General features: G+C 46.5%; 1 protein-coding gene across 13 annotated transcripts in view; it reads left to right on the plus strand.

Moving 5' to 3' along the window:
- DOCK9 (dedicator of cytokinesis 9) overlaps positions 1–20,224 on the plus strand; it is a 330,985-nt gene that overhangs the window by 204,067 nt on the left and 106,694 nt on the right. For 12 of the 13 annotated variants that reach the window (XM_075563461.1, XM_075563465.1, XM_075563463.1 and 9 more), the window contains 9 exons: positions 1,099–1,173; positions 2,432–2,572; positions 3,077–3,280; positions 3,590–3,712; positions 9,553–9,635; positions 10,185–10,307; positions 18,305–18,384; positions 18,471–18,658; positions 18,789–18,854. In XM_075563461.1, coding sequence (XP_075419576.1) covers positions 1,099–1,173; positions 2,432–2,572; positions 3,077–3,280; positions 3,590–3,712; positions 9,553–9,635; positions 10,185–10,307; positions 18,305–18,384; positions 18,471–18,658; positions 18,789–18,854 — 1,083 coding nt within the window. The remainder of the gene's footprint in view (positions 1–1,098; positions 1,174–2,431; positions 2,573–3,076; positions 3,281–3,589; positions 3,713–9,552; positions 9,636–10,184; positions 10,308–18,304; positions 18,385–18,470; positions 18,659–18,788; positions 18,855–20,224) is intronic. The other variant, XM_075563462.1, reaches the window with a different exon arrangement.

Below are 20,224 nucleotides of genomic sequence, written 5' to 3' on the forward strand. Positions count from 1 at the left end.
AGCCTTTGATTCAAGGATTGTAAAGCATGAAACCCAGATCAATGGAGGAAATTATCTCGGAGCTTACATGGTGAACACTTGGTTTGCAGGGGGCTATGGGTGATGGCAGTGGAAGCCAGCATCCATTTACAGGGTCCCTCCAGGCATAAAGCCTCCAGTGAACCCCCTCGGAGCATAAGCTAGGAATGTGACTCGCCTTGCTACCAGACAGAGAGCATAGTAAACTTGATTATGGAAGATGGAGTTAAGTTAAAATGTAGTACTTTACTATTTAATCTCCCTTTTGATCCATTTTAAAGTTGTTTCATTTTTTAATATATTTTTTTGCTTTGATTGAGGTTTTTTGATGTTTGGTCTAGTCATTATTACTGGGTTTTTGTTTGTGTGTTTGCTTCCTGATTGCGTTGCATATGATTTCCTGTGTATGAAATCTAGGATTGGCAGGTCCATAGCAGCAGTAACTGGATTGATAATTGCCTAAGGGCATGGCAGGGAGGATGGGGGAGTGGGCAGTTGACATTAATGAGAACCAGAAGCAAATGTTCTGAAATTGATTATGGTGATGATTGCACAAATCTTCTTAATATGATTGAGCGATTAAATGGTATGACATGTGAAATATATGCCAATGAAACTCTTTTAGAGAGCGAGAAGGCCCTTGGGGAGGTGAATTGATGCAGTATCTGCCAGTAATTATCTCAAACATACAGCTATTACATGAAAGGCAATGTTTCCTTCCGTTGTACTATTGAGTGGAAGTTAAACAGCAACCCTTTATTCGAAACCCATCCTTTTATCTGTTGTTTTAGGAAATATTTTTACATAACTTAATGCTTAACTACTCTCTTGCTTACACTTTAAATTGTGATGGCTCTCCAATTGCTTGTTAGCTTTATTAGGACAAGGATTACGTCTGATTTCCTTGTCTGCAGCGTCCTTTGTGTACCGCACACATCTTAGTTCATATCGGTACTCAGTTGGCCCCCATGACGAAGAGGTAGAGGTGCTTGAGTGTGGCTCTTCAGAATGGGCAGCGTTTGTGGATCCTTTGGATAAAATGGATTTTCCTAATGTAATTTTTATTGATCTTGTTATCAGAGTACCAGGGAAGCAGAAATCAAACTGAAAAGTGAAAGCAGAGTTAAACTGTTTTACTTAGACCCCGATGCCCAGGTAAGAAATATCTTTAAATAGTTAACTAAAGTATGAGGGTGGGAGGAAGACAACTTTTAAGAGGGTCATTGTATATTTGCTTGTTTATTGTGGAGTGATAAGCAGTGTAACAGCAATGTGGGAAATGTAGGGAAAGGTAAAATTGACACCTGTAATCATCTCCGCCTAGCACGATTACTGGTAGCATTTGTTAGTTAATGTTGCTGTTGTTGTTAGGTGGCACTGAGTCCATTCCAACTCAGAGTGACCCTACATCTCGCAGAGCAAAGCACTGCCCAACCCTGGGCCACCCTCACAATCCTTCTTATGTTTGAGCCCATCGTAGTCAGTCCTTCCCTGCCCTTCCAAGCATGATGTCCTTTTCCTGGGACTGGTCTCTTCTGATAACATGACAGTCAATAGGCGCTTCGAAATCAAGAGAAATTTACCAAAGATATTCTGAGCCTTCCAGGGTCCACAAAAGACATACCTGTAACCACATGTGTACATGACTAACCATACATGTATATGCCCAGTCCAGACTCCAGGAACAAGATGAGGCTTTCTGCTCCCATACAGAGTTACAGTCAGGGAAAGCCACCTGGGAAGTTCTCCCGTTTCCTACGGGGTCACTGTCAGTCAGCATCGGCTCGATGGCCGGGAGATGAGAGGAGTCCAGACTCCATCTCCAACACAAGCATTCCGTGCCTCAGTCTACTTCAGCGTCCCAACCAGCCCCGTCTCCTCCGTGCAAGCCCTTCAAGGGTTGCCCAAAGCTGCCTACGCTACTTGGAAAGGGCAATGGTTTTGCTGTATTTTCTCCCTTTTTGGTCCTTTTTTTTTCCTTCCCTGTAGCTGTAATCATTTTCTCTGGTTTTTTTTTTTTTTTTGGGGGGGGGGGGGACGGGGGAAATAAGAGAGATTTCTTCATCATGTTCTAAAACCTCCAAAACCAAACTCACTGCCATTCAGGCACTTCTGACGCATAGCAACCCTGTACGTCAGGGCTGTACTGCCTCTGGATTTCCAAGATTGTACATCTGAATGGGGGTAAAAGGCCTCCTCTTTGCCTCCTGGTGGTGGTCAAGTGCTCACCTTGCAATTAGCAGCGACACATTCTGCTGCAGACCATCATTTAGCACGTAGCTAGAAATAACACTGCTGCAAACAAATGGGTCTGCGTAGCTTTCCTGTGTAGCATCCGTTTCCTGGGACGCCTTTGTCGGGGGCTTGTTTGAACGGGGACGTCATGTGTCCGTGTTTGCATTTTCTTTTCAAGAAGCTCGACTGCGCATTAGCTGAGCCGGATGTGAAGCCATTCGAGGAGAAGTTTGGAAAGCGGATTCTTGTCAAATGCAATGATTTGTCTTTCAACCTGCAGTGCTGCGTGGCTGAAGATGAAGAGGGGCCCACAACGAATGTAATTTCCCTGTAACCCATAAGATACTGATTATTATTATTTTCTTAGTACTCAGGTTTTCAGATCTGCCAGTTGGCCGTGTCCTATCTGCATACCCACGCGTAGATTCTAGCTTTGGGTATCAAGGAGATGGAAGTATTCGATCGATCACTCTCCGGGGTAGTTAGCCTGAGGGGACGGTATATTGTTGAGAAGGGACCAGGAGGGTGGGTGGACGCTCCGTGAGACTATTGTTACCTTAGATACTGAAAGAGAACAACTGAACTGTCTGTTATCTGAAGAGCATAAACGGAGTAGCAAAGCAAAGTAAACAGTAATAGGATGTTTTTTGTCCCCTACAAGGTTGGTAGCCTAACCCTGTGTGTGGCAGAGAGCGAGACTCTTCCGAGGCCTTTACAGCAGCGGTCTTCAGTAGGGCTTGCTTTCCTTGCCGAGCAGCGGTGATCTCGTCCCGATAGACAGTCGCACCAAGTATTAATGGGCTGCGTTCTTCGTCTTGTTCAGGTGGAGCCTTTCTTTGTTACTCTATCCCTGTTCGACGTCAAGTGCAACCAGAAGATTTCTGCCGACTTCCACGTGGACCTGAACCATTTCTCGGTGAGGCAGATGCTGGCCACCACGTCCCCCGCCCTGCTGAATGGTAGCGGACAGAGCTCGCCTGCCTTTCACGACATCCTTCAGGAAGCTGCCATGCAGTACCCGAAGCAGGTGAGGCCACGAGCCCTCAGGCAGTACTGTTAAGTGGTCTTAAATGGGTTTAGGAATGCCCAAATTAGGCTTGGTCATACACTGTGGTGGGGGTGTTTGTTTGTTTGTTTAACTGAAGTGTCTATCACTCCATAAACTTTCTCCTAGCTGTCCCCCCTACTGTAGAGATGATAACCTTTTGGTCACCGATTTGGCTCCTGGTCTTTGCTGAGCCGCTGTACTGTGTCACTGCATAGGTCTGTACCTGTGCATGGGATTGGTTAATGTGGCTTGAATGCTCCCCACTGATGAAAGCCGTCTGTCTCTTAGGGGATCTTTTCAGTCACGTGTCCTCATCCTGATATATTCCTTGTGGCCAGAATTGAGAAGGTCCTCCAGGGAAGCATCACCCACTGTGCGGAGCCGTACATGAAAAGCTCTGACTCTTCTAAGGTACGCATGCGCCTTTTGTCATTTGTGGTGGTGGTTGTGGGGTGGCCGTGGGCCTCTGACTCGTGGGAACCCTGTGCATAAGGTAGGACGAATGCTGTCTGGTCCTGGGCCAGACCTACGCTTGGGTGCAGCTCACACAGGGGGCTCTTGTAATCCACGGGGCTTCCGCTGGCTGATTTCAGAATAGATTCCCAAGCCTTTCTTCCTAGCTTGTGTTGGTCTGGAAGCTCTGCCGGCACCTTCTGTCATCAGAGAGACACGCGGGTCACCACTGGCGGATGGTGGAAGCATAGTGGCTGGCAATCCTTACTTGGTCCCCGGCACCAAAAAACAAGCAAGCAAACAAATAAAACCTCCCTTCCCTCAAGGCAGTTCTGACTCCCTGTGACCCCATAGGACCGAGTAGAACTGCTCATGTGGGTTTCCAAGACGGGAAATCTGTGTGGATGCAGAAAGCCTCATCTTCTCCCACCAAAGGGCTCATGGTTTTGAACTGCTGATTGTATGGTTGGAAGCCCAGCACATCGTTCCCTAGACCAGCAAGGATCCTTGGTCTTCAGCATGAGGATAAAAACTCAACCATTGAAGCACCAGTGTCTCATGTTTCTTTAAAATCAAAGTGGGGTAATTATTTAGTGTTCCTCCATTTGGTCGACCAGGTATCAATCTGTTTTTCGTGAAGGGGTAGCCTGCTGGCTTATCGTACGTTGCTGTCTGTGGTCACTGCGTTGGCCCTGACTCAGAGCAACCCTATGCCTGACGGGGCAAAACGGAGGCGCTGCTGATACGCACTGTTCATGACAGCAACCCACAGCCCCTGCTGCCAGCCACATGGTGACCGGGCATGGGGTGTATTGGGAGGTGAGGATCCTACCATTGAACCAACAGTGCCTCATGCTTAATGTGATTAAAAGCAATTTGAAAAAAGATTGGTGTTTTAGTGGCTTTATGTGAACTATTCATGCATAACAAAGTTCAAGGGAAATTAACTTTATGTGTCTGATAGGTAATGAGAAGTAGTTCCAATGTATAAATAAAATGCTCCATTTAACCAGTCCATGCTGATAGCCTACAAGAATTTTAAAAGGAATTTCGAACTTAATGGTAGACCATCTGCCATTAAGAGATACATGTTATATTCAGATGGAGTTCGTTACACTTGCTGGCTTTGTCTCTGGGTTCTGGGATGATAGTTTGGTGCATTTATATATTATTTTATTCTCGCATATCCTTAATATTATTTGTGAGTTTAGATAGTTGTATTTTAAATCTAAGAGGCATGATTTTGCACGTGTGTCGTGATGTCGGAAGGAGGGAGAAATGCTCTCTGGAACCTGCAGCTGTAGTCAGAAGGACTCAGTGGTGCTGTGTGTCTCTAGCAGAGGATTGCTAATCAGGAGGGAGATGCTCCACCACCTGGGATCAGCCCAGCAAAAGACAGTTATTATTATAAACTGAGTAAAAACGGGGTGGGGAGGAGCACCTCAGAACAGTCAGAAGAGACCCACAGGGCAGCCTGGGCCCAAAAACCAAGCGCAGAAGGCAGGAAGCAGCAGGGCAGAAGGACAAGGGGAAAGAGGGAGCCCCGGGGCGAGCGTGCACAGTGTTGTGGCACTGAGGGGACTGCACCCATGTCGTGAGTCGAAATGCACAAATTGTTGACTGGAAAACGAACTTCTGTATAAACTTTACAAAAAAGGTTGAAATTGGGAGAAGCCATATGTTGTTTTCTGAGGAGCAATGTGGTGCACTGACTTGATCTCCTGTGCTGGCGGAGCATGGTGTATTTGTAATGGAAGAAGCCAGATAATTGACTAGGACACAGATAACATTTGTTTGTTTGTTTGTTTAAGAGCTTTTGCTGCTGACTCCTGAGGGGGGAAAAAGGTAGAATTGGTTAGAGGAACATAGAGGCCAACAATAATGGAGAGTTCTTTCGGTTCTTCTGATTCTGAGTGAAAGTGACTTTGGGGCCTTGCCCAGAATTTTAGCAGCAAGTGGTTCTACAGCTTGCTCAAAGCAGTTGCTTCCTCCTCCCTGCTTCACCCCGCCCCTCCCCACTCCCATCTGATTTTCACTTTCCTTTTGAAACTTGCACATGGAAAAGAACAGAGACAATTCTTCAGAGGGAATCACACAATGTTGGACTATTGCTGTCAATCGATTCCAACTCACAAGGACCTGTCAGGACAGAGCAGAACTGCCCCAGCAGGTTTCTGAGGCAATGAGTGTTAACCACGGCAGCCAGCCTCATGTTTCTCCCGTGGAGCTAGTGGTAAGTTTGAACTGCCAACCTTGTGGTTGCAGTCCAACACTTAACCCACTGAGCCACATGGGCTCCTGCTAGGAGAAGCAGGAGTGAGACAGAGGGACAGCAGGGAGAGGAAATGTGTGGATGTCTGCGGAGGTGTGGGGAAAGTTCCATTGTCTTCATGAGTCTGCATTGAAACCACTTAGCTGTGAACAGAGAGAACAGCACGAGGCCTTGGAGACTAGGAGGTGCTGTGGTCTTAGATGCCTGGCTAAGTAATGCTGGTGATTCCGAGCCACTTGGTTTTGTCCAGAAGGATGGGGTTTTGGTGGCAGAGGGGGGTTTAACTTCAGGTAGACGAGGGAAACGAAACATTTAGGTTGTATGTTTGCTGTATCTCCCCAGGAGGGTCCGTTACTTGAGGAGCATGTGAAGAGTGGCTTACATCACTTTTAGTTTTGTGAGTCGGTCTTTTCAGGGATGGTCCGGATACCTTGGCTGGGGATCTGGGCAGCAGGAAGAATGGATGTCCCAGAGGTTCCAACCTATGACCATGGAGTCGATTCAGAGTTTTGTCTCTTCCCTTCTCAGTCACACATATATCATACCTGGATCCACTGGTGTGCGGGGGAAGAGGGAGGTGCGTGGCGGAGGGGGTGTCCTAGGAATCAGAGACCTGGGAGACACATGCCTGATAACAAGTCTGGGTGCTGGAGACAAATCGCTTTCCCTAACCTGCACAGATGACCCATCTGTGGATAAAGCGAGATGCTACTGCCTCTTCCCGCACTCCTCCCTGGGACCGTGTCAGGACCCACCAGAGAGTACCGTGCAGCCAGACGGTGCTGTGCACACCACACCACTCCGCACCAGATGCACGAAGACGCTGTCTTTGATTACAGCTCTTGCCAAGTAAACGCCTGTGTACTCAGACACATTGCTTCCAACAGGAAGCATTATGGTTGAGGAAAGTTTGCTCTCTGGAAATAAGTTTGTTTTTTTTTTTTGGCCTTGACAAGGTCTGTAAAACCTTGAATGAGATTGTTTAGCTCATTAATGTTCTCAGTAATAATCAATGAAAGCCCAAACTGAAACGGACTCCACTGACTGTATGCGATGCATTTCCAACGCCCCTCCGAAGGTAATGGCATTACCTCTGCCTGTCCCCACCGCATGCTGTTTAGTCTGCATCTTAGATCTGTGCACACAGCCACTCTCCCTGCGGGTTAGACTCCCACCGGTCGCCGAGTGTCCTCTGTGATCTGCTTTGCTCTCATCACTTATTCCAGTTGTTCATTTTTCTATCGCTTCCAAAGTGATCGGCAATCAAGTTAGGCAGAGAGCATGTGGCAGAAAATGGGAAGAGGCAGAAGATGAGACAGAGGACTTGTTCCCTTGTATAGCCAACCTTTCGCGGTTTCCAGTATTTCCCAAAGTGGACACACAACACACACCCTGGGGGATGGAATGGTCCAGGGGGCTGCAAAGGCAGGTCCGTGGTTGTGTAGTGGTTACACATTGGGCTCCAAACTGCAAGGTCAGAAGTTTGAATGCACTAGCTACTCCATGGGAGCAAGAGGAGGCTGTCTGCTCCTGGGAAGAGTTACCATCTCAGAAACCCACAGGCGCAGGTCTGCCCTGTCTTATGGGGTCGCTGTGAGTCAGCATCAATTCCATGGCAGTGAGAAACGCTTTATGGTGGCTTGTGGGCCAGGATGCCACTGAGTAAAAAAAAAAAAAATTTTTTTTTTTTCCTGAAAAGGGGATGGGAGGCCAACTAAGTCTGAGAACCTATGGTCTAGAACTGAGGTCGGCAAACTTGTGAAAGAATCAATCCCGTCCCTCACAACAATTAAAAAAAATTATTTGAGAGTCCTAACAAATGAAGCCACCATTATCTGAATAATAATAAGTTTTTCCATTTCACGCCAGAGCCGCAAGCATGTGCCGAAAGGCCCGCGTGGGCTCAAGAGCGCAGTGTGCCGACCCCTCCTAGGACATCAGTGAGAGAAAAGTTTTGAATAGATTAGAATGCGAGAGGGCAGGAAGGGAGGGAGCACATGGAAAAGAAGTGAGTAAATAACCCAGCCTGCCTTTCAGACACACCGTCTCATGCTCCCGGAGCAAGTGTCCGCGTGCAGCCCGTGTTAGCTCCAGGAAAGGGAAACTTAACTGGCCCACGTTTTAACTTTAAAATGTTTACATATCTGAAAATAATAGTTCTCATCCAAAAACTGGATTCCGGGAAGATAGACCGGTTGCATAATGGCTGCATAGACTGGCGATCTCCTTTTGTCACCTTCCAACAGCAGCAGCTCACTGCCAGGTGGATTCTCCTTCCCCACAGCCCTGACGGTCTCCGAGTCTATCAGCCTTTATGAGCTGGAGCGCCTCATCTTGCTTCCATTGTCACCTTGGGGAGCCTGAAATATATCCAGGCTCAAAGAGAGGGGCTGGATGATCTCCGGCCAGTTTGTTGCCCCACTACAGGGTTAAGTTCTTGGTTCATCCACAGAGGCAGCCAGGTGCAGAGCATGGTTATGGTGGAATCAAAGATGTTCAACCGGAAGGCACTGACCCGTACCGTACAGCCAAGCTCCCACCTTTGTATTGCGGCACATCTGGGCAGACCCAGCCCTCCATCCTGCCCGTTAGCAGCCATGTGTGTTAACCCTTTGCACCACTCAAGGACACCTTGATACCTGAATGTGAACTAAAAGACCTTCAACCGACAGCCCTGACTCTCCGAATTCATCTAATTTTGCAGTATCACTATACAATCAAACTAGGGAAGAGTTTGTGTTATCTGCTCTAGCAGTTGGTGTATATTTGATTCATAATAGAACTGCCAGGCACGTGTACTTTAGGACACCACTCAATAGACTTCACTGTGCACGTAGGGTGACTGGACCCACAACCAACCACAGTTGGTCCCTAGGAAGTGAAGGCCGTGGTAATTTTCGCCGGAAAAGTAAGGACCTTGCAATTGACTATCCTGACCATTGACGTCAACACTCAAAGTGACATCATAAGGAGTTTCTCCCCCACATTGTGGGAACGGGCGCGTGTTAGAGCTGCAGAAGCTTAGTATTTTTGAATATTTAATTACAACTCTCAAAAAAAAAAACCCAACACTGTCTGCCATCAAGTCAATGCCAACTCATCTAGCAATGTAATGTCTTTTGGCATAAATACCAAGTGCTAAGAAATTATTCCCAACTTGCTGAGCCAATGAATGCTAAGCCCTAGTCCTAAAGAACTGTGCGCGTCTGTGAAACAGCGTGCCTGTTGCCTCCGAAGACCAAAAAAAGAGGTGCATTTTGGACACGGTCCTTATGCAATCAAGAGGAAAGGCGCGCAGGACGCCAGGTTGTGGTCCAGTTGAGTCACTGCTGTAAAATGCTGTCAACAAAAGGCGGTATTGAGTGTCAATCCATCCGCCATATTCATTACTGTGGAATGCCTTTTCTCCCCTGTACTTCCGATACTTTGCTTGCTTAATGATGTGTAATGATGGTTCTTTTTATCATAATTCTCCTGCCAGTGGTCTGCAGTTTCTCATCCGTTTACTCTGATGTCTGTCTTCAAGGTTGCTCAGAAGGTGCTGAAGAATGCCAAGCAGGCATGCCAACGACTAGGACAGTACAGAATGCCATTTGCTTGGGCAGCAAGGTAAGGAGAGCCCCTTTCATGCCTTTTGTGTAGATAGATGGGTATGGATAAGGAGAGAGAGAAACCAGCCTGTTGGCTTTGAGAAAACGAGGACTTGAACATGTAAACTGGGAAAAGTAGTGGTGCACAATCTGCAGAATTAATGCATTGGTCTCACAGAGAGGAAAGTGCCTGGAGGGCACTGTGTTGGAACTAGCAGAGCAGACAGGAATGTTTGCTGAAGGGCTGGCATCCCAGTCCCAGCCTCCCAGCTCCAACCAGGAGTAGGGTGGCCGCCCAATGAGATGTGTGTGTATGGTCTCTGCTTCATAAGGACTTGATTATGCATGCTGTTCCCTAAGCACAAACCATTGACTATAGCAATTTTCTACATAATCGGAGTTAGTTGTTCATCCTCATTATATCTCCTGTGTTTTTAGGTTAAGAGAATTCGGTTGTCCCTTGACAATGGAAAAATCATTAGTCTTCACATAGAAACCTGAGTAGAGCTGTGGACTTATTTTTGGCCCTTTGAAAGCCTGATCTAGAAATGTTTCTTTGATACTTCAGGACATTGTTCAAGGATGCATCCGGAAACCTCGACAAAAATGGCAGATTTTCCGCTCTCTACAAGCAAGACAGCAATAAGCTATCAAACGATGACATGCTCAAGCTACTTGCAGACTTTCGGAAGTGAGTTTACAGGTCTTCTTTCTTGGCACACCTGAGAAGCAGAAGTGGCGGGGTGGGAAGGAAGTCTTTTAAAGTGCTCAGGGATCGTACGAGACGTTCAAATGGCAACACCTCCAGCTCGTGCTCTTGGGAAGGAGGAAAGGGTTGAAGTCAGAAGCAGAAACCACACTGCTGTCTTTGCCAGGAGCCCAGCAAGGATTGTGCTGGGTTACCATTACCAAACATTTTAACCGAAGATTCCCATAGAAGCAGCCTGGTCAAAGGGAGCAGTTACAGGACAGGAGTTCTCCTTTTTATTGACTGTAGACTTTCTGGTACACTAGAGGGGAGATGAACCCCTGACACTGTTGCCCTGAGGTCTTGTCTTGATTTTTCCTTTCAGATGGGGGCCTTAATGGCTTTAATATAACCCTAATTTTCCCTCCACTCAATTAATTTCCTCATAAGAACCCAGTAGACCACAGTAGAACTGCTCATATGGGTTTCCAAGTCTGTTAACTTTTATGAGGTCAGCAGATGGATTCTGGCTCCCCCCACCCCCGCCGAACTCTATAGCCAAATCCAAGAATAGTTTGTTCTGATAACAGGGCCCTGCTCCATACTCACCTGCATGAAATGATCACTGAAAATAAGGGTGCTACAGCAGAGTGTGGTGAAGAAAGCAGATGGTGCCTGGCAATCAATCCGGATAGTATCTGGGGGTCTTAAAGGTTACACTCAAACAAGCATTCATCTAAGCGAGAAGTCAACTAAGTCCACATGGAAAAAACACACCAACTTGTGTGATCCATAACAGAATGGCCACAACAAGATGACCATAACAAAATTCAAATATGACGAAAGTATCAGAGCGAGGCTGTGGGGGACAGTGGGAGCCCAAAACTCATCTGCAGAGGATCTAGTCAGATGAAGCAGCTGGCAGGTCCCCTCCAGCCACAGGCAAAGAGCTGGAGCAGTCTTACTTTAAGGTGACCAGACCCCTGCTTTTGGAGGGACAGTCAGTCCCGATTTTTAACAATTGTCCCCGCGTCCTGCGGCGTTTTTTAAAAGTCCCGATTTTTGGAATGAATGCATGGCAAGCTAGGGAATACGGTTTTCGGCTGCCATGTGGCTATTTTGCCAGGATATGAGTTTTATCAATGGTGTCCTGCTCTACCAATGTTAAAATCTGGTCACCTTATCTTACTATCACACATAGATCATTGTCATCCTGATTGTGCCGGATCAGCCTTGACACTTGGTCAGTTGACCTCCATCTAGCCCCAGTGTGCAAGGATCACTTGCTTGTTCCATGCCAAATCTTCTTCCCTGGTTTTTAAATATTGGTGGTGGTCCTTTTCTCTTACTCATTGCACTTTTATCTTTTATTTTATCCCAACCACTTCCTTTCATTTTTGTTCTCAGTTGAGTTTGCCGGTTTGTGAAGCACAAGAGTGGATGCAGAGATAAAAACTGATGCTAGAATTTGTAGGAGATGTCGATGGGGAGACAGGGGATTTCAGGAGTACACAATGAAGGTGGGATGGGGAGCAGGCACCAGAACTGTAGGTGATTACACAACTCATTTTAAAGGCAATTTAATCACGGGCGAACTAAAAGAATTGTTCTGAAATTGATTTGTGGGACTGATTGTAAGTTCTTCTTGATATAAGTGAACTATTGAATTGTGTGATCTGTGGATTAAGTGCCAAGAAAAGTGTTAAAAAAAAGATTTTTAGAGGTTCGGAAAACCTTCCTTTCTCCAGTGGGACAGCTAGTGGGTTCGAACCAAGGGCTGCTGAGAGTCAGCAGGGCCTCAGTGGCAATGAGTTGTTGAGAAGCCACTTTCCTTTCTTGAACCAGTAAGGTTTGCCGTTTAGCAAAGCAGTTAAGTGCACACCTCCTAAGTTGATTGCAAACAAAACATTCCCCATCTGACTCAAACACAGGATGTCTCTGGATTATGAATGAGTTCTTATCCTTAAGTCTGTCTTTAAATTGATTTTGTATGTAACTCTGAACAGGTAGATACAGTGTGTACTTAACATCAGTGAGTTAAATGTTTTCTTAGTAAGTATAGCTCTGTGTGTGTCCAGTAGTGTACCTTTGTATGCATGAAAACATCGAGCAAACACTTCCAGATATGCATTAGCCAGATGTACAAGAAGCAGAAGAATGCTTTGATGTGTACCACAAAGTAGTGCCTGTTGGATATTACAAACCATTGTATGTCCCTTGAATTTTTAATGGAAGAGCTTTCTGAAGTTGGTTCATAACTACAGGTTGTACCCAAGTCACTGAACGATGGTAGCCCGGGGACTACCTGTAATGAGAACACAGGTAGATGAGGATGCAGCATGGGGGGAGGGAGTCCTCAGGAAGCTGGCTCTCTTTGTCGGTTCTCATTGCTCACCGTGTGCGTGACCACCATGCATCCTAGGGAGGCAGAGGGAGTAGCCAGAGAGTACACTGCCATTCTTGGAAGACTAGATGAGATCATTATACTTTATTTTAGTTGTTAAATAAAAGAGATTCTTTTGCTTCAACAGCAATGTAACCTCCTAGTGGAACTGTTGACAAGTACAGAAAAAAGAAATGAAAAATGACTTACCCACAATTCTACTTTAAGTGGAGGCTCCCTCTGGACTTGTGGGAGGCATTCCTTTCTGTGCTCCAGTTTGTATGATGTATTTGTGGGCACACTTAGAGACATATTTTCCTGCATACTTTTAAAAATCATTTTATTGGGGGTTCATACCACTCTCATCACACTCCATCCATCCATCCATCCATCCATCCAACCATCCATCCATTGTGTCAAGCACATTTGTACATTTGTTGCCATCATCGTTCTCAAAACATTTGCTTTCTACTTGAGCCCTTGGTATCCGCTCCTCATTTTTTCCCCTTCCTCCCCACTCCCCGCTCACCCATGAACCCATGATAATTTATAACTTATTATAATTTTGTCATATCTTACACTGTCCGACATCTCCCTTCACCTACTTTTTTGTTGTCCACCCCCCAGGGAGGAGGTTATATGTAGATTGTTGTCATTAGTTCCCCCTTCCCACTCCCTCCCCCTCCCAGTATCACCACTCTCACCACTGGTCCTGAAGGGATCATCTGTTGTGGATTCCCTGTGTTTCCAGTTCCTGTCTGTACCAGTGTACATCTTCTGGTCTAGCCAGATTTGTAAGCTAGAATTGGGATCATGATAATGGGGGGTGAAGGAGGGAGCATTTAGGAACTAGAGGAAAGGTGTATGTTTCATCATTGCTACCCTGCACCCTGACTGGCTCGTCTCCTCCCCATCACCCTTCTATAAGAGGATGTCCAGTTGCCTACAGTTGGGCTTCAGGTCCCCAATCTGCACTCCCCCTCATTCACAATGATATGGTTTTTTTCTTTTTTGATGCCTGATACCTTATCCAATCAAGAGCTCGTGATCACATGGGCTGGTGTGCTGCTCCCATGTGAACTTTGTTTCCCTGCATGCTTATGAAAGTGTTACACATGCTTACACATAACTTTTGTTGCCTCCATAACAATTCGTTAAGCAGATCGGCCACCCGTTATTTAACTCCCCCTCCCTGTGTTTTGGACACTTACAGTGTTTCCAGTTTCCAGGATTGTGAGTAGAACCATACGTAGTGTGTTATTGCTAATGCATAACACATAGTCGTACATTACTGTGATGACAATACAGTAGTTACTGGTTTTTTCTCGCAAACTTTTGGCCATGTTTATGGAATAAAAGAGTTTTTTTGCTTTTATTAAAACCAATCACGTTTGGTTAAATAGATTCAAGTATTCCTTCATTACAATATGAAGCGAGTATTAATAAAGATGTATGCCTATGTGTACTCTGGACAGTGAGCACATGATATGTTAGAGCAGAAAAATAAATCTATGTGACCTGCTTGTTAATGTCACTTCTTTATTTTAGTATCTAGGTGAATAAATCGGTATGTAAATAGTTAGTTGTATGGAGAGACAAGCAGGCCAACAATGATCCATTTAGGATATACCCAAACCCAGCCCCCTGCTGTCGAGTTGATCTTGACTTGTAAGGACCCTGTAGGCCAGAGGACAGCTGCTCTAATCTCTCCAGAAGCAGTCTGTCACCTCTTCTTCCCGTGAAGGGGCAGCTGTGTGTGAACCATTGGCCGTTGGGTTACCAGCCCTTGCTTAATCTGCTGTGTCACCAAGGCATCTATGTGCACCACAGTGTTGGTCGATCATGGTTATCTCTTAGGGCTCGGTGGTTTTCCATTTTCCGCTTTATGAAAGATTTCTTTGATCTTTTTTTAAATGACCATTTGTTCTTGTATTCAAAATAAACAGGCACAATGAAGTTTTCAAGTTGTGGTGGAGGTTTGGAGCCGCTCATGAAAGGATAAATAGGACATGAGACCACTGTTTTAGAAGGGGCAGTGCTGGTGGGGTGGGGGCGGGGGGGCAAGATAAAAAGACTCCATGCCAAAGGGAACAGACTTTGGAGATTGTGGGAGAGGGGGGCCGGAGGTGGGGAGTGGTGGGGGAGAGGAGATTAAGCAATTGCCTAGCCTGTCGATGGGTGTTCCCCTGCGTGTAATGTCAACTAATGTACGAATGTGCTTGACACGATGAATGGATGGATTGTTATAAGAGCTGTATGAGCCTCCAATAAAGTGATTTTTTAAAAAAGGAATAAAGGGGAAAATGCAAAAAAAAGCTAGAGATCCACTTAATAAAAAGAAAAATAGTAGTACACAAGAAAAAGAAATCAGAATGGCTGGAGGATAGACTATTGGGGGATTTATTCTTAGTTCAAACTGTTGGGTATTGAATTGATGATCTCAAATGTATGCTCCCACTTAATTTACAATTAAAAACGGTTTTGTTTTGTTTTTACAAAGCCATTCTCTCCTGAGCTGGTTAGCTCAAGACTTCCCTCCAGCGGCGGCCCTTCAGAGAGCCCTAGATCAGGGTCTGTCTTCAGAGAGGCTGGGCGGTGGGCTTTACAGGATGATTGTTATCACAGAGTGCTCTGAGCTCAAAGCCAAGGCCACCTCTGGGAGCGCAGGCCTGCATTGGGAGCGCAGGCCTGCATTGGGAGCGCAGGCCTGCATTGGGAGCGCAGGCCTGCATTGGGAGCGCAGGCCTGCATTGGGAGCGCAGGCCTGCATTGGGAGCGCAGGCCTGCATTGGGAGCGCAGGCCTGCATTGGGAGCGCAGGCCTGCATTGGGAGCGCAGGCCTGCATTGGGAGCGCAGGCCTGCATTGGGAGCGCAGGCCTGCATTGGGAGGGTTTTCCCTTCCTGCCTGAGCTCCTTAACAAGGAGTTGCTGGGAAGAGTGTGCTCCAGATGGCTGCTGAGAGCCCCAGAAACATGAAAATGAGGATTAGATTCAAGCAGCATCAGAATCTGCACCGTGAGGGGTGGGGGTGAGGGAGCAGGTGGGCACCGGCAAGCTGTAGCCTTCTGTGTAAGAATCCGGAGAAAAGGGCTCTGTCCTTCCTTATCCTGCTTGCTTTCCAGTGGAGTTTGGGAAGTGAACTGTACCTCTTCTGTTGGGTTGTGTTTTTAATTTTGTTCCTTCACCCTCAGTCTTGCGCCTTTTCCTCTTGTTTCATTTCTTTGCTGTTAGTGGCTCTAGCACACACATCAAATCCGGAGCTTCTCTTGTTGCTACTCTCTTTCTGGTCTCACAATGTCATGTAATATTCGAGTAGAAAGGTACAGCTGACATTTCTGTCATGGGAAGTGCTAACTTCAACGCAGGTGTAAACAAAAGGCAAGTGGAAACAGAGGAACCTTGAGAGAGCGTATCCAGTCTCTTGGAGCTTACAATAGGCAAAATGGATGTATTCAGCATAGTTTCTAGTCAAGAGGGAAATAAGAAGTGGGAATTTTTAGGGATATCCTGTTTGGGATGGACTGTGTTCCCAGATATACTGAGTAGTTGCATATGAGCTCTTTAATAAACAAACCAAAGTCACTGCCATTGAGTTGACTCCAACTCACAGTGACCCTATAGGACGGTAGAACTGCCCCAGTGGCTTTCCGAGACTGTAACCCTTCATCAAAGCAGAAAGCCTTATCTGGGCTCTGCAGAGCAGGCTGGTCGTTTTGAATGGCTGACCTTGAAGTTAGCAGCCCAACCCATAACCACTACACCAGCGGGGCTCCTTGAGTTTAATAGAACCAGTAATATCTGAGGAACATTTAAAAACAAAAACAAGGAAACTGGAGGTTGCAACTCCTCAAAAAATGGGGTAACAACTAATTTCTGACTAGAGCACTGACACTCAGTGGTCCTGGGAAACATTCTGAAAGAAATTGTGGAAGAGCTGCCTTATGACAAACCACGAGGCAGAGTTCTGTTTTCTAGTAACACGTCATCCTGACCACCTTCCTTCTCTCTCGGGAACTGGGTCAGTAAGCCGGGGCAGTGGAGGCATGTGGCGTTTCTGCCAGAGTGCGTATCCCATGCCACCCTCTCAACCAGCCAGAGACGCGGTGCACACGGGAGAGGATGGTGTTTAACTGCAGTGTGACAAAGAGCGACCAATGGGCGCGTGCCAGTGTGGAGAGTGGTTGAGAAGGAGCCTTTGATACACACTATCCTGCACGGTGTCTCCTAGTGCTACATGAGAATAGAACCTGTGGATTAGATGTCCTCGCGACATAAAGCGCTGTGTAAAATCTCTCTTCAAGATTGTTAGGCGTGTTTGTAGACATTGGAACCTGGGCTGGGGAAGATTTTGATCAGCTAGAAATCACTGAAACCAAAAAGGACAGAAATGAAATCCCGTTCCTAGTTCCAAAACCACAGTTGTGTGAATATTAGCTGGGAAGATGCAGCATGCTAACTAGTAAAGCATATGAAAAACTCTTAGGGATTTGAGGTGATTGTCAATGTGATGGGGGCCACCGCAGCAGCCGCACTACCCAAATCAGTAGTGTTTTGTCTACTAGTTTGGAAGCTCCTATTGGAAGTGGAGTGTGGAGATGTATATTGTTCAAAATCAGCCTCCCAGGCAAGCGTGTCAGAGCCTCTGGGCGCCGTCACTGCATCCCTGGGTGGTGGCAATCGGTGGTTTGGAGTTGACTCCTCAATTGTTATGTTTGAGCCCACTTTTGTGGCTACGGTGTCCATCTTCCTTGTCCAGGGCCTTTTTCACTGACCCCTGTTTTACCACCCGTCACACGCCCGTTCCCAAGGATTCTCATTGCCAGCGAGGAGGTCTGCTGCTTCTGTGAACTTTGGGTTCTTAGGACCACGATACAAGTGAGACATTCTTCTAGTAAAGCAGAGACTTCAGAGGAAGTTGCAAAAGAACCAAGAGCAGCATTTCAGAAAGGCGTAGGAATGGCATGGAGCTGGTGGCAAGGTATTCCATGGGGAAGCATAAGTAGGTCCATCAGTATGTGAAACTTTCATGGTTGCAAATCCCACCACACTATGAGGAAAAGCCGTCTGGAGGTGAGATGGCGGAACATTTCCTCGTGGCTAGTGATATGCTGTTCGAGAGGGGATTGCTGTCGTGGGCTAAGGTTAGGCCAAATGCAAAAGCAAACATTTGGAGAACACCCGCCTGGCACTCAGCACACGGCTGAATGATTCCTAGTTCTACATTTTGGTGGCTCTGCATGAGCTGAACGTGTACGATCGAGGAACACTGTATTCACTGGCACCCATTGTGCCGATCCTCATTACTGAGGCCTTTGTGTTTAACCTGATAACCACGAGCCCCAGGTGGCTGTTGAGCCCTGGGAATACTGAGATGTGCTACTGGACGTGTAAATACACACCTGCTTTCAAAGACTTGGAACGGGCATTTCCATACTGATCACCTGTTGAGATAGGCATGCGGATTTATTAGGTAAAATAAACTGTGCTCTTAGGATTAAGGTTCCCAATTTCTTTGTCCTTTGAGGAGAAGTGCCCTCGTGATTTGCATTATCTCTGTCGGGGGAGTCCTGCACTCGAACTCACCTACACGTAGCTGACTGTCTCCTTTCGTTTCAGGCCAGAGAAGATGGCCAAACTCCCAGTGATCTTAGGCAATCTCGACATTACCCTGGATGACGTTTCCTCAGACTTGCCCAGTGAGTGCTCCGTCTTGTGTAAGAAGCAGACAGCGTGTTGTTTCATCGCTTTGACTTCAGTTTGGGTTGCTTTCGTCTCTTTTTAGATTATGTCAACTCATCATACATTCCCACGAAACAATTTGACACCTGTACCAAAATCCCCATCACATTTGAAGTTGAGGAATTTGTGCCCTGCATCCCCAGACACACTCAGCCCTACACCGTCTACAGCAATCACCTGTATGTCTATCCGAAATACTTGAAATACGACAGTCAGAAGTCCTTTGCCAAGGTGAGGGTAAAGAGGGGCTTTCGTTTTGATATCAAATTCTCTTGGGATTTGTCGTCTCCCCCTCCTTTTAAAATACTTACTTATTCTTTTTATTTGGTGTATCCCCTCTCCCCCTTAAAAACTGCTGCAGGCCAGAAATATCGCTATTTGCATTGAATTTAAAGATTCCGATGAAGAGGATGCTCAGCCTCTGGAGGTGTGTCTTTCTTGTGTATCTTCACATGCATAATCTCATGTCCCCATTTTAAAAAAAGATACTGTACAACTGACGGATTTTGAGTGCGTTTTCATTGACACAAAACTAGCTAACTGTACATAGCCATGTTTGCTGAACCGAACAGAAGGTGGTTCGCTCCTCATTCATGGGTTTTGTTTTGTGAAACGTTCTTAGGGATGAAGGTTTCCTATTCATACGCTGATCAGTTGATATTTATCGCCCACTTGCCATGAGCCAGGCATTGCGCGGGTACCAGGACAGGCATTAGTCAGATTGACGGCAGCAATAATGAAGATGAACTGTAGGCCAGTTGTCTTCGGGCCATCTCAACTCATGAAGACGCTCCATGTGTGTCGGCGCAGAGCTCTGCCACCCTCGGGTGGCAATGGCCGCGCTTTCAAAAGTAGGCTACTAGGCTTTTCTTCAGGGGCAGCTCTCAGCAATCTCAAATCTCCATGCTGCTAGCGAGCAGCGAACTATAGTCTTGTCCACCACCCACGGCTTGTCCATCACCCACGGCCTCCAGATCACACTCCTCTTGCTGTGGTCCACGCCGACTCAGAGTGGCCTCACCTGTAGCAGAGCAGACCAGTGGTCCACGCCGACTCAGAGTGGCCTCACCTGTAGCAGAGCAGACCAGTGGTCCACCGGTGCCTGCCAGCTGGCCTTTTTTCAGAAGCGAGTATCCAGACCTTTCCTGTGAGGTCCCTGCTGGTGGCCTTTCAGCTCCGCCTTCTTGGCCGGCAGCCAGTTAGAGTAACCATGTGCACCACGCAGGGACTTTGCATTAATAGTAGATGCCCTTTAGTACGTTATAACAGCAATGACAGTAGTAGCTAATAGGTGATCTTTTTAATGCTTGTTATATTGTAAGCTCTTCCCTGAGTGCTTTATGTATACTTTCTCATCATCCTTGTGGTCTTTTGAGTTAGGTACTATGAGTGTTATTACCTGCCCACAGTTCTTGTGGCAGAGGAGACTAAGGTAGAGAATTTCAGCCAATTGTTTCTTGTCCTATATTTTACCGTTAATAAAAGGAAAACCTCAGTGGCATTGGGCACATAGTGACAGAATATTCTATAGAATAAAATAGAACTGTCCTTACGGGTCTCTGGGGCTGCAAATCTTCACGGGAGTAGAAAGCCTCATCCTTCGTTACTCAGAACTCAAGGCCAGGCAGTCTGCCTCCAGAACGCACATTCTTTGCGGTAACTGTGTTAAAATGACTAGCAAAGGTAAACGAAGAGATAAAAAGAAATGAAGTGCAGATCCGTTCCTTTGTCAGCAGGGATTCCGTTTAGTGAGAAGCACAGTTATGGGGGAAATGACGTGTAATAAGCAATCCTTGG

Source organism: Tenrec ecaudatus, chromosome 11 (assembly GCF_050624435.1).
Source record: "Tenrec ecaudatus isolate mTenEca1 chromosome 11, mTenEca1.hap1, whole genome shotgun sequence".
NCBI lineage: Eukaryota > Metazoa > Chordata > Mammalia > Afrosoricida > Tenrecidae > Tenrec > Tenrec ecaudatus.